General features: G+C 31.0%; 1 protein-coding gene across 3 annotated transcripts in view; it reads right to left on the bottom strand.

Moving 5' to 3' along the window:
* The window catches only part of LOC139510340 (adenylate cyclase type 5-like), a 44,344-nt gene that overhangs the window by 21,766 nt on the left and 7,358 nt on the right, over positions 1 to 15,220 (bottom strand). For all 3 annotated transcript variants that reach the window (XM_071296881.1, XM_071296883.1, XM_071296882.1), the window contains exons 2-4: positions 14,076 to 14,192; positions 4,199 to 5,052; positions 2,537 to 2,686 (exon numbers count right to left, since the gene is read on the bottom strand). In XM_071296881.1, coding sequence (XP_071152982.1) covers positions 2,537 to 2,686; positions 4,199 to 5,050 — 1,002 coding nt within the window. In that variant the 5' untranslated portion in view covers positions 5,051 to 5,052; positions 14,076 to 14,192. The remainder of the gene's footprint in view (positions 1 to 2,536; positions 2,687 to 4,198; positions 5,053 to 14,075; positions 14,193 to 15,220) is intronic.

Genomic DNA, 15,220 nt, shown 5'->3' with positions numbered 1-15,220 from the left:
TTCTTCATCGGATGACGACGACGACGACTTGATACCAATATACGACGAAATTTTTTTTAATTTTTGAAGTCGTATAAAAAGGACCCTTTATTATAAATTCTTAAAAAAGGGGCCGGGTTCTAAAGGGAATATGTTGCCAATTCATCAAAGAAAATTTAACCATATTTCCCCTGTCATATTGAAATTTAAAATAGAATGTTTAAATTGTAAACAGCGTCATAGTATCTATATGAATGAAAACCTCAATTGACTCCTTATAGGAGTTATTGCCCTACAGTCATTTTTTTTTCAAGCCAGCGTTTCAGACTTTTTAAGATTTACAATAAGACTTAAATCATCATTATTCCTCTTATAGAAGTAATTGCTGTTGTCTATTGTTGTTAGAAGAACCAGTGAAATAGGCGAGTTTTTCAATCCCTAAATCTATAACTTTTACCAACAATCAGTCTAACATGTACATGATGTAATAATTCTAAACCACAAAAACTTCCAGAAAAACAAATGGAAGAACACATTATTGTTCAAAGCATGGAAGTATTATATTAAATAATACTTCCATGTTCAAGGTGATTGCTTTAATCACAAGAAAGTTTTAATAATTAAGAATGTAATCAGGGCAGAGGACATACCTTAGATTAGTACTGTAAATATAAAATAAAGATATGTGGTATAATTGACAATTACATAAATATCCACAAAGATCAAAGAACAAGGTTGTGAACAATTACAAATAACATATTATGGTCTTCAACAATGAGCAGAACCTGTACCATATAGTATGTAACCTATAACCTGTTATAGAGTTTCTGGTATCACAAAATGTGAAACAATTCAGAAGAGAAAATCATTATTTCAGTGATTTCTCTAAAATTCTGTTATTTCTTCATCAGTCACTGAACAAATTAACTTGTACATCTTTATTCTTACTTAAAGGATGGATAATCACAAATTCTGAGTCAAAGCATATAATTTGAACTTTAGATACTTTTCTTCCATCTCTCTTGTGAGTAACAGAAATATATTAATCTTTTTTGATTAACACATTTCTGTGAGAATAGGGATATAAATCAATAACTACAAGATTACTTCTAAAATAAAACATTTCTGCCATATAAAGGTTCATTAGCAGACTACTGTATTAACAGTCATTAGAGACAGTTGGCATGGTTACAACAGAACAGGTAGGTAATCTTGAGATATTAAAACCAAGGCTTACATTGGATGGACTACTGTTTATCATGTAAGGTACTGACCGTGCGAGGGCTTTATAGCCAGTCAAGGTCATTGTAAAACCCCAAAAATAAGTCATGTAAGGTATCATGACCCCATTGATGAAAGATAACTTTATGAATAACAAATGTATCTATTACCTCTATCCACACAATAATATGTATTGTCTAACATAGAAAAATCACCAATTTAGTACTAATGACTATAGAAACAGATCTAAAAAAATTGAGAATGGAAATGGGGAATATTTCAAAGAGACAACAACCTGACCAAAGAGCAGATAACAGCCAAAGGCCAACAATGGGTCTACAATACAATCTTAACTTGACATTTTGGTAATATTTCAGAATCTATAATAAAGAGTTCCATTTCTTTGGTTTAATTTAATCTGCCGATATCCACCTATCAAAGGATTGAAATATCTTTTGTAGCTCGTTTGTTATTTTGACAGAACACAAGACATTGTAAGCAATCAGCATTAATTTGCTAAGATGTCTTTTCCATCAATGACAAATGTAATTTGTCTTATCCTTCACTTCAATTCCTCAGTGTCCTTAGCACAATAGTTCTAATCAGTATCCCATGAAATTCACTTTAACTTCTCCAAATCAAATTAAATATACCAATACCCTGAACAAAAGTAGAGATATTGGAAATTTTCGCCTTTAGTATTCAATTGCTTGCAGTTATACAATGATTTAGACATAAAGGCTCTAGGCTTTTTGAGACATAACATTTTATACAGTGAGATTTTCTTTGAGAATTTCATTAGTAGATTCTTTTACATGAAATCTGGACGAGAAATTAAATCACATTTCAAATGTCACTGAGTAACCTGGGTCATAACAAAAAGATTATCTATACCACAAGTTTTAGAATTCATTATAACCTAAATAAATCTGCTGTACAACAAACAATTTCCACTTAAAAACAATTAACTTGATCACACAAGTTTGATAGAGAAACATGCAAACATACAATGAAAGATTCAATTAATAAAGAGGATGAGGCTGATAACAAATACAGAATGATCACGGAAACAGTCAGCAAGGCTTAGGGGGATTAAAAATTTGCAGGAAGCTGAGATGAAATAATGTAATTTTCAATGCAATATAAATAAATTGATATATTAAGTGGGCAAAATTGCTCTTGGTCACCCCATCACTCTCCTCCTCTATCATAAATAAATGACTGGTTTCAACCAATGAAAATAGACATTACACTGAAAACCACAATAAATAAAATTGCTGCGCTTGATAAAATATTTTAGTGCAAAAGGGAAACCAAACAAAAAAAAGTGTATTACTTGTTCTTGATTTTCTCTCTGTGTTGTCAGACGAGCCTCTATACATCGCCTTGTTTCCAGGAAAGCTTGTCTCTGATTGTACTCTGTTGGCCAATGTGTAAATATCCCTACCAAATTTGTAGCTGTAAATATCAATGCATTTGCAATCCCCTGCAACAGAAAATGTTTGCATCAAGTAACAAAATAACAACATCCTTTGCAATTAGAAACATAGTGCTCATTACATGTTATGAAACGGTTTACTATCATTTTTTAATCTCAACAGAAAATTTCTGACATCTCATCAAATGCAATGTTTATTTTCTCTCCATCAAATCAATTCTGTCATGCAGAACAATTAAAGTAAAATTGGCAATAAAAAAGAAAAAAATAAACTGGACAAAACACTTGGTCCACTTGTATTTTCTTTCCCTTTTTTTTTTATATTTTAGTCAGAATGTTCTCTTTGAATGAAACAGAAAAAACTATGTCACTATCATGCTGAACTCTTAAAAAAAAGCTATGAAGTTATAATTCTATCTGGTCTCATTTTCTAGGAAATGTTTTTTTTAAATTATTTTTTTAACTACAAAATTTTTATCCAAGAAGGCAACACGAAAATATTCACACTTCGCTGGAATTTGCCAACTTTAAAGCCATTTGTATCATAATTTTGATGAACATACCATTTTGAAACATAAAACTCCAATTTACAGTCTTTAAGCTTTGTGAAGGATGAAATTTAATGAAATATGGAAAAAAAAAACTTAAACAATTTAAGTTAGACATATTATCCGTATTTGTTATAAAAACATAGTTACAAAATCTTTTTTGTCAATGTATATGTTATCTGTTTCTGGTCCTAAAAACCAAAGGAAATTGGCTCTTTTTCATTGAATTTAGTGGAAAACGGAAGTTGATGCTAATTGTGTAGTCAGTGACAGAGCCACAAATTTCTATCTGGTCATTGCTTTGACTCTACATGTACTGTAAATTCAGAAATTATTGCGTGCATTTATTATTGCGATTTTGTCATTTTAGACTGAAATGCGATTTTAGTTTTTGCGATATTCAGAAAAATCCTGTTTGATTCATATTAAAAATTTCAATATGCGAGTTTTAATAAATGCGATTATAACCCTGACACATTTATCGCAATAATAAAAACATCGCAATAATTTCTGAATTTACAGTAATCAATGTGATAATATGAAAACACATCTAAACAGAAATGTCTTAGCAGTATAAATATATCATAACGAATTATGTATTCCTTTCAACAAAGTGAAAAAAATCTAAATAATTTATACATTTTCTTGAATGACATATGCAAGAAGTGGAATGTGTCTCTTTTTAACAAGAAATTTTCCGTCGGAAGTGTAATGTATAAAATTTTAATAGATGTTTGCTTTTAAATAAAGGTTATTGCCCAACAGATAAGTCTACGTACTTCAATTGCCCTGGCTACAAATGCAGAAATACCAGATCATTCTTTAAAAAAGGCACATGAAGAATATAATTAATATGTCATTTTCTTAGATGCATTAGTGCTGCACCCCCTTTAATTAAAGAGGTCAAACAGACAAGTTTACATAACCAGTTTACCTAAAGGCCTTCTTTCTAGTTGAAACTTCAAAAAAGACGAAATTGTATAACTAAATTCAAAAAGTTTATACTATATACCTGTTTTACTCTGTATCCTTTGTCTGCTGTAAAACTGACAGTACACGATACACTAATAATGGACAGTGTGATTCCAGTCAGGCATGCAAATCTCATTCTAATAGGTAGCAGTGTGTAGATCATGTATATAAATATAACATTCATCCAAACTCCATCAGACCCTGATTTGGGTGAGTTGTCCAGAGAAACAAGAACACATGATGCACAAAAAAACAAAATAATGATGAACAAGGTTATCAACATTTGCTGTTGGTCAAAAGATGATCGATTACATAAAAATTCTAAAAATATACACAAAAAAAACAAAATGCCAAAATTGATGGCTCTTGCCGGCATAATAGCTCCATAAATATAGTAAGTCACTAGCAGTATTATACTAATAACACAAATGAATCCCAAAGAAATACACAGGTTCAACTGATTAAGTTTGAAGAAATACCGCTGGTATAATCGTTCAAGATCCTTATTTTGGAAATGACTTGATGAAAATACTTCTTTAACACCACTTAAGTTTAGAAATTTCTTCTGTTCTACTTTCTCATCAGGATCAACAAAAGGTTTTACTTTTGTTTTCTTTTTGCTGCATTCTAATTCTTGAGCTTTATATTTGTCTCTTGCTCTTTCCCATGCTGATTTCCTTGTAGCCGATGTGGGTGTGTCTGGACGAAGACTGTTTGGTGACACAGTACCTTCCAAGTTAACAATATGAGAATTATTGTCATTTCCATTCCTGTCAGTATTTCCATTTAGTAGTCTAGATCTTGATTCCAACTTCTGTATTATATGACCATTCTGTTGAACTTGTCCTGTGTCTAGAACAAGATGTGGATGAGGAACCTTTTCAGACTCCATATCTATAAAATAAAAGTAAATAGATAAATTTTAACAATGTGATAATTATATGATAAGGAATAGACAATGGAAACAGGGAAGACAACTATTCAAACAAAGGTTAGAGGTTCCAGACAGAGGGACAGGCACTAAAGTGTGGCAGTGTTAAATATTGTTTTGTGAGATCTCAAGCCTCCTCCTATACCTCTAGTCAATGTGGAATAAACAAACACACCGCAAAACTCACAGTAAAACTCAAATAAGTCTGATTCTAATGTTAGAATAGGACTACTAGAAGAGTCTGAGACTAAGCAAAATGAAAAAGATTAACAAAAATGAAACAAAAGACTACACAGTTACTAACATGCCAGCTCCATACTTAAATTAATCTGATTGAAAGATTATGTCATCATCATATGAAAATCATCCACAATCCCTTCTGTTTGGGGTTTCGTATCATGTAGTCATAAATTATACAAAATGTTCATAACTTGTTCAAGCTATAAGCATATGATATGTCCATACCTACCGGTAGTTCATACTATAAGCAGATGATATGTTCATATCTAGGTCACACTACAAGCTTAAATTATGTGTCAATAACAAAGCTCACAACATAAGCATAGGACATGTACATACCTAGTTCATAACATATAAGCATATGATTTGTCCATACCAAGTTCACACTATAAGCATATTACATGTCCATACCTAGTTCACAACATAAGCATATGATTTATCCATAACTAGTTCACACTATAAGCATATTATATGTCCATACCTATATCACACTATAAGTATATTGCATGTCCATACCTAGTTCAAACTTTAACCATATGATATATCCATACCTAGTTCACACTATAAGCATATGATATGTCCATACCTAGTTCACACTATAAGCTTATTTTGTGTCAATACGAAGTTCACAACATAAGCACAGGACATGTCCATACCAAGTTCACACTATAAGCACATGGAATGAACCTAATTAGTTCACTCTAAAAGCATATGATATGTCCATACCTAGTTCACACTATAAGCTTATTATGTGTCAATACGAAGTTCACAACATAAGCATAGGACATGTTCATACCTAGTTCACAACATAAGCAAATGATTTGTCCATACCTAGTTCATACTATAAGCATAATTATATGTCCATACCTAGTTCACACTATATGTATATGGCATGTCCATACCTAGTTCAAACTTTAACCATATGATATATACATACCTAGTTCACACTATAAACACATGATATGCCCTTAATTAGTTCACTCTATAAGCATATGATATGTCCCTACCTAGTTCACACTATAAGCTTATTATGTGTCAATACGAAATTCACAACATAAGCCTAGGACATGTCCATACCTAGTTCACAACATAAGCATATGATTTGTCCATACCTAGTTCACACTTTAAGCATATGATATGTCCATAACTAGTTCACACTATAAGCTTATTATGTGTCAATCAAAGTTCACAACATAAGCATAGGACATGTCCGTACCTAGTTCACACTATAAGAATATTGCATGTCCATACCTATTTCAAACTTTAACCATATGGTATATTGATACTTAGTTCACACTATAAGCACATGATATGTCCTTAATTAGTTCACACTATAAGCATCTGATATGTCTATACCTAGTTCACACTATAAGTATATGGCATGTCCATACCTAGTTCAAACTTTAACCATATGATATATCCATACTTAATTCACACTATTAGCATATGATATGTCCTTAATTAGTTCATACTATAAGCATATGATTTGTCCATACCTTGTTCACACTTAAAGCATATAATTAATTCTTACCTAGTTCACACTACAAGCTTATCATGGGTCAAAACCAAGTTCACACAATAAGCGTAGGACATATCCATGCCTTGTACACTTTTAGCATAGGACATGTCCATACATGTGTCTAGTTCACACTATCAGCATAGGATATGTCCATACCTAGTTAACATTCAGCCTATAATAAATCCATGCCTTAGTCCTTGTTCACACTTCAATTTTATTATGTGTCAATATACAAAGTTCACACTTTAAGCATACAACATATCCATGTCTAGTTCACACTTTAGGCATGAGACATGTCTATGTATTTCACACTATTAGCATATTTAATATTCATACCTAGTTCACATAGTGAGGATATGATATCCACATACCAAGTTCATACTATAACAGGGATAAGTCCATGTCTAGTTCACTCTTAAACCTTGGTATTTTATAAATTTGTATCAATATAAAATAGAAACATAGATCTCTGCACGGCCATCCAATCATATTTCCCCGGGCCAATCCCCTTGAGAAAATTATTTTTTATAGGGTAGACAAATATTCAGGTCTCTGAATAAACAGTGTATCACTGAACCTGGAAATGAAGTAAATCAATGCTGATAGTTTTACCACATTTTAGTTCCTTTTTTCCTTTAGAGCAATTCATTTAATAACTAGAACTGTATGAACCATTTATACAATTACTGTTATATTGCATTTATTTAATGCCAAATATCTTACATTTCAGTTAGTTTAGGAAATGAAAAATTGTTGAGTCCATTTACATTAAATAATGTAGTTTAGGATTTTTGTTCAATTGAATAAACTTTTTCCAGTACTATTGAAACACAAACTAGAGGCTCTAAAGAGCCTGTGTCGCTCACCTTGGTCTATGTGAATATTAAACAAAGGAAGCAGATGGATTCATGTGTTTGTACATCTTACTTTACTGAACATTCTTGCTGCTTACAATTATCTCTATCTATAATGAACTTGGCCCAGTAGTTTCAGTGGCTAATGTTAGTAAAAATTTATAAATTTTTTGAAAATTGTTAAAAATTGACTATAAAGGACAATAACTCCTTAGAGGGTCAATTGACCATTTCAGTCATGTTGACTTATTTGTAAATTTTACTTTGCTGAACATTATTGCTGTTTACACTTTATCACTATCTATAATAATATTCAAGATTAAAATTTCCTTTAAATTACCAATTTAGGGGCAGCAACCCAACAACGGGTTGTTCGAATCATCTGAAAATTTCAGGGCAGATAGATCTTGACCTGATAAACAATTTTACCCTGTCAGATTTGCTCTAAATGCTTTGGTTTTTGAGTTATAAGCCAAAAACTGCATTTTACCCCTATGTTCTATTTTTAGAAATGGCAGCTATCTTGGTTTGTTGGCCAGGTCACCGGACACATTTTTTAAACTAGATACCCCAATGATGATTGTGACCATGTTTGGTTTAATTTGGCCCAGTAGTTTCAGAGGAGAAGATTTTTGTAAAAGTTAACGCAGGACGCACGGACGACGCTGGACGCCGGACGCAAAATGATGGGAAAAGCTCAAAAAAGATAAACTTTGACTATCTTGAAACAGCCAAAGAATGCATTTAGCAATAAACAAAAATTTTGCTAACTCAGGTTAACAATTACGGGTATATAGGATTTCCAGAATCTGAAAATAAAATTGATTATTTTACATCTTTGATCATGATCAAAGCGTACTAACTGCATGAAAAAATCATTTAAAAACAAGTTCTTGATTTATCTAACTACATGAACTAGAAAACATATATCAGTTTATTTTGCATTGCAGAAAATTATCTAGTTTGACCAGTTTGGCATGGCAACCTCTTATCCTGAGTCTGCAACATACATAATGTCACAGTAACACCATAAAAGGCAGAAACTGTTTCGTTCAGAATAAGATCAAAATGGGAAAATAACAATGTGGTTTGTTTTCTTTTGCAATTTTTCTTCTCTACTTGGTAGTAACACAACAGTAAAATATGAAGAAAAGAATGACTTGGTTCAGGTGTTGGTAAGATTAAGTCTTTTAGATAACAATATTTCTTATGTGTTTTTCAAAGCTTCAAACGTTTTTCTTCTAATGCAAACCAGCAATAACTGTCAAAATAGATCAAGGTTTGTCCACAAAAAGACAATTTGCTACAAGGTATCTCTTATGAATATGTTTAAATATATTAATAGAATAGGACATGTCTCTTGTTTATTTTTGTCATTAACAACATGTCAATGTTCAAAATGTTTATCACAGTGACATCAAAACAGACCTGTCCAGATAATAATATCCCATTCATTTATTGATAAATGTATTATAATTAAATGAGGGAAAGCAATTACACAATTAATATACTGTAAACAAATCATTTTCCTGGGCGATTATTTTTTGCATTTTTTGCAAATAAAAAGATAAAACAAACATAAATCTTTGCAAATGTATTAATGTTCTATCTTCTTTAAAACTAGATAGTCAAAGTGCTTGTAAGCACAGAAGGGTAAAGATTGCAATAATTTATCAGTGAGAAGTATATTAAATATTGCATTGTCGATAAAGCATTGGCTGTAGTTGATTCAACTAGAGTACTGGACAATGGGAGATAGCTCCAATTTTTTTTAAATATAACTTAATTAACAATGACATCATTTATATTTTCAAAACAGATATTAGATTCCTGCACCTTGCGAAAGTTATATAATTTTCTTGACAGTTGTAACATTGTTTTGTGACTTGAATATCTGAGCATATATTACATTGATAAACTTCTTTAAATGTTCATGGATAGGTTGTATAGAATGTTATAATCAATGCACTATATTTTGTGTATCAAATAGGAAGTGATCAGCCTTGGAAGATTTAGATATCAAGTCAGTAACATAGGGTTTTGATTGCATTTTATGCAATCTTTACCCCAAAAAATTAAGAATTTAAGAGATTGCGTGAAAAAAAATGATGTAAATTAAGTTGGCTAAAAGTTTGGTTAAAAATGAAATAAAGTACATGTTTCATAAAAAAATAATTGGTTTGCATTAATAAATAGGCCATTTTACATTTCAACAAATGATAATAAACTTCAATGATCCTTTCTGGTGAAAACATCAAATGATTATAGTAAAACAACATAAAAAAGTAAACTATGGGCAAACCTACACCACTACCGTAAATTAAATTATTGCAATATTATAATATAGGGTTATTGCATGAATATTGGGGAATATTGTCCCGAGTAGAATGTTATATTGCACGAGCTTGTGAGTGCAATATATGTTCTACGATCTTCTATAGGATGTGTCAATGAATTTTGAAGATTCATTGCACTAGTGCAATATTGGAATTTATTGCACGCTCACTTTTGGTTACTTTCTGTGGGAAACATTATATTGCTATGCAATAACATGATATGTCTCATATATATATTAAGTCAATATACATATTATCCTAATAGTGTTTGTCTTTAATGATTTATATTTTGTCAAAGTACAGCTGTTTAACAAAATGTAAGCTACAGGTAGTCAACAATAAAACTAATTCAACACTAACTTTTTGGGAAACCAGGTGCTCAACAGGGCGCATCTTTATACGACCGCACAGGTCGAACCCTGAACAGTTGGGGCAAGTATGGACACAACATTAAAGCTTGATACAGCTCTGAATTAGGATTGTAATCAAATTTTTGACATATTTCTTACACAAAACAAATGTCAAGATCTTACAAATCTATTGCACAATATTGTGCAATTAAAAAGTTCTTCTTCAACCTTTTCAAAAATTTTAAATTTAAGAAATTTGGAGAAAAAAAATTGAAAACTACTACCACCTCCCTTTTTTTTGCAATTAGTCCAAAACCTGACATTCCTTTATATATAAATTACAAGTAGTGTAAAGGCTGTAAATCCTAACATACCCAACATTGCATGTTAAATATTTTTAAATTACCGGGGTACCTCCTTTACACTGCTTTTAAATTGTCTTAATTGTCCATTGACCAAAAAAAACTAGTTTTTCTCCTTTTTTTGCCCCTAATTCCAAAACATATTAAGCCATGACCCCCCAAAGTCAATACTAACTATCCCTTCATGGTATGGAAACTTGTGGTATAATTTCAGAAAGATTCATACACTTAAACACAAGTTATTGTTTGAAAACTACACAAATGCTTGTTTTGGACCCCCTTTTTAGCCCCATTACTCCTAAACTATTGGGACCATAACTCCCAAAAATGATACTAACTATCCCTTCATGGTATGGAAACTTGTGGAATAATTTCAATGAGAATCATACATTTAAACACGAGTTATTGTTTGAAAACTACAAAAATGCTTATTTTGGGCCCCCTTTTTGGCCCCTAATTCCAAAACTATTGGAACCATAACCCCAAAATCAATCCCAACCTTCCTTTAGAGGTATTGAACCTTCTGGTAAAAAGTTATAAAGATCCATGCACAAAAACTAAAGTTATTGTCCGGAAACTAAATGCGTCTTCGGATGACAACGACGCAGACGAGCACCACATGATAGCATTATACAACGCAAAAATTTTTTGCGGTTGTATAAAAAATAAATTGGTAACCAAAAGAAGTCAAAATTTGACACAGTAAAATTTAACCACAAATTTTTCGTCAAAGCTTCACAAATATCTTGATTTTATAAAAATACTGATTTTATAAACTAAATACAATAACCTCTTACAATGTTTGTTATAAGCTACTTTTATTTAATACTTATTATAATAATTGATCATCATATGTTATAATTAAGCCAAAGTCTCTTTACAACATCTTTCAGTTATTTTAATAAAGTTTCATTTTCAAACTTCTATGTTATGTTATAATTATAGATTATCATTGATCATCTCAACCAGATTGATTTTCTCGCTTGAGCCGGGACGGCGAAAGCGAGAAAAGCGATCGAGTTGAGATGACCAATGATAATCTATTTATCGCTATTTTACCTATGACGACGATGTCAATTTCATGTCAATTTCGTTAGCAACGCCACGTGCCTTCTTAGTTTCTAGCGATAATTTTCCATCTCAAGCAAGTAGCATGATATGAAAAATTATCACAAAAAAAGATCAAGGAAAAATTCACAAAATCGCAATAATGTAAATTATAAGAAAAATTTGTAAGTGTTAAGCAAAAACAAGTGTCTCACCTACTTTTGCTGTTAATTGCAGGCTCAACAAAAATGAAGAAAAAATTTATAAAAATATTCCTCTCGATACTATCTTTTGATTGGAAGAAGCTTCTTTTCAAGTTTGGTAAAATCCAAGATATTTTATGAATCTAATAAATGTTTTAAAAACTTGAACAGCAGACTGTATGTAAAGTTAACTGGAAGAAAAACTAAGTCCATTTATACATGTTATAAGTTAAATACTGATAAACAGATAAAAAAAATTAACAAAATTTCCTTCTAGATACTAGCTTTTGATCATAAACAAGCTTCTGTCGAAGTTTGCTAGAAATACAGGATAATTTAAGAAAGTTATTTAAATTTTAAAAATTTTAATCACAGAGTGATTGTTATATTTCCTGGCAGAAAAACTAAGTACATTTATAAGTAAAATACGGAAAAAATGGATTTTTTTATTTTAAAAATTTACCTCTGGACACTATCTTATGATCATAAACAAGCATCTGTCCAAGTTTGGTAGAAATCCAGGATCACTATGTCTCGCTTTTTCGACCGAAATCAAAGGCTGAACAAAAACCACTTATCAAAATTAATTGCAATTTTTCATTTTTTTTACTTGATGTCTTTTGGCAACTGACCCTTTAGAGGAAAATATATGAACCTTTATTGATGCTTTTTTATTTGCTGTTAATAATGGTTTGAAGACCAAATGAAAATCGATGGAAAAGATTATGAACTTTTATAGATTATGGTTAGATTGGAGGGTCATAAAGGGGGGAAATGGTATGGGGGAGGGATGGGGTTGTGGGGGTTACGAGCACAGACAAATATGAAACAATATAGTCATTTCACTAGGGTTAAAAAAACAAAAACAATATCTCTGTAACCAATTTGGACAAAAACAGTGAATACTAATCTTCATGCACTTAAACAAACATGTAAACAAGCTGCACAAAATAAGCCCTTACCATTAAGTTTTAAGAATAACACTTTATTCATTTTATATAAAAATCTCAGTTTAAATATAAGTGGCATTTGGTGGAATTAAACAAATATATCATGCTTACAAGGAGTATTTGCCAAAAATATGTGTTGAAAGGTAAAATAAATCCCTTGTTTAGCAGATCTGGAAATTTGTTTACCTCTGAACCAGTATGTTTGGAAAATACCACTTGTAAGCATGATATATTTGTATAAAATTTCATCATTATGCTATGGATCCTCATTTGATCATAAATAGTTTCTGTTAAATTTCCGTAAAATTTCTTGAAAACTTACTCACAAACTGAACTAAATATTGATGCCGACGACAAAATTTAGGATGGCTTTGTCCCAGGCTTGACAAAAATGCAAACCACATATCGAAATCTCAGCAGATAATAAATTGCTTTAAACAAAACGAAAGAGATTAGAATTCACAGTAGATTAGACTTTCACCAAACAAATATATAATGTGATACCATTTGGTTGAAAAGTAAATTTTGTCTCTTTTATTCGCAATGTTAAGCCATTGAAGAAAGAATTACAAGGCCAATGTACTTTTAATCATTCTTATTAATTTTATTTAGATTAAAATATTTTTTTATCAAGATTCAAGTGTATGCCCGGGGGTTTTGACGTAAACGTAGCTACGTGCCTGACAGTTTGGTTGTCATCATACATGATTCTTAAAGGAAACCTATATTTATCTATAAAATTGAGAATGGAAATGGGGAATGTGCCAAAGAGACAACAACCTGACCATAGAAAAAAACAACAGCAGAAGGTCACCAACAGTATAAACAAGTTTGGCTAGTAGTTTGCTCTTCATAGGATTTCTATTTTTTTTTTTATTAAATCTTTGGTCAAAATTACAATTTATCATTGACAACCACACTGGATGAAGGCTAGGGTCATCAAAACTAAAAGAATTAAATCAAACAAAATAACTTATCAGTAGATGAGTAAAATTCTCTTTTCTTCAAAACTCCTTTGTTTCCTGTAGGAAATCAATGACAAATATGAAATATTTCAAAATCAAAACAAATAGTTTATTAGAAAAAAGGTTTAGTGATGCGTGGGTATTAATAGTTATGACTTACCTTTAAAAAGTTAACTTCACATTTTACAGATAATCCACCAATACTGAATTCTAACTCTTTGTCATCAAATCTATATCATAATCTGTTCTATCGATCATCATTTGGTCTTCACACCTACTGCAAATAAACAATAAATCTTCAATAATCTTAAGTTTCAAATTCATTTTTAAATTGGAAAGTAAAAAAGATGTTGATGAAAAAACAAAATTCAAAGACAATAAAACAAAAATACTATAGAGTTTCTCTAATTCATCAGTCTTTTTGTGACGAAAAAAGAACTTTTATAACAAGATTTACAATTTTGCCATATATTTATAAGTTTTTTTACCATACATAACAGCAGGTTTTTTTAATGATAAGTTTTAATACTAATTAGAGATCTGGGTAAAGAAATTTCTCATTACTTATTTATTGTAACAACTCACTTATTTCTAATCCATAAATCGACATGCTCAAACTGTTACATTGCTTAAAATTATAATAATGAAGCCATTAATGAAGTCGTTACTTAAAATCAGTTCTTATAATTTAGAAAATATCGACAACATGTGTATTAGCACGTGAAAATACATCATACATGATACTAATACTAAGTATGTCATAAAATAGAAGTTCTTTTATAAAAAAATATCCACTTTAACAAATATTACAGTACTGACAGTAAGGTATTTGTTCCTTACAAATAAAGGGTATAGAATGTTTGTTCCAACAGGAACACATTATATGGCATTATTTTCAACAAAAGTTTTCAGGGGAACTATATACTATTAGGAGAAACAAATACATGTTGAAAAGTATTCTATATACCACTGCCCATATATATTTTGACTACTGCCAGATAGCAATGAAGACTAACAACATTTATAGTACCAACTTTACCACACCTGATTTCACAATTTCACATTTTAACAAATGAATATATCTTCATTGTGTGGTTGACAGTTGTTATTGGTGGAAAAAGCCAGAGTGCCCTGAGAAACCACTGACCCTTGGTAGTTAAAACTGACAATAATAGTTATTTAAGATCAAAGTCAAGCTCACCTGCCATGTGAGGGATTTGAACTGACAACCTCAGTGTTGACAGGCTAGTGATACAGAAGTTCCACCTTCAGCCAATGAAGCCCCCCTCAGTGTTGACAGGCTAG

This window comes from Mytilus edulis, chromosome 2 (genome assembly GCF_963676685.1).
Source record: "Mytilus edulis chromosome 2, xbMytEdul2.2, whole genome shotgun sequence".
NCBI lineage: Eukaryota > Metazoa > Mollusca > Bivalvia > Mytilida > Mytilidae > Mytilus > Mytilus edulis.
This window is presented reverse-complemented; position numbering and strand designations above follow the sequence as displayed.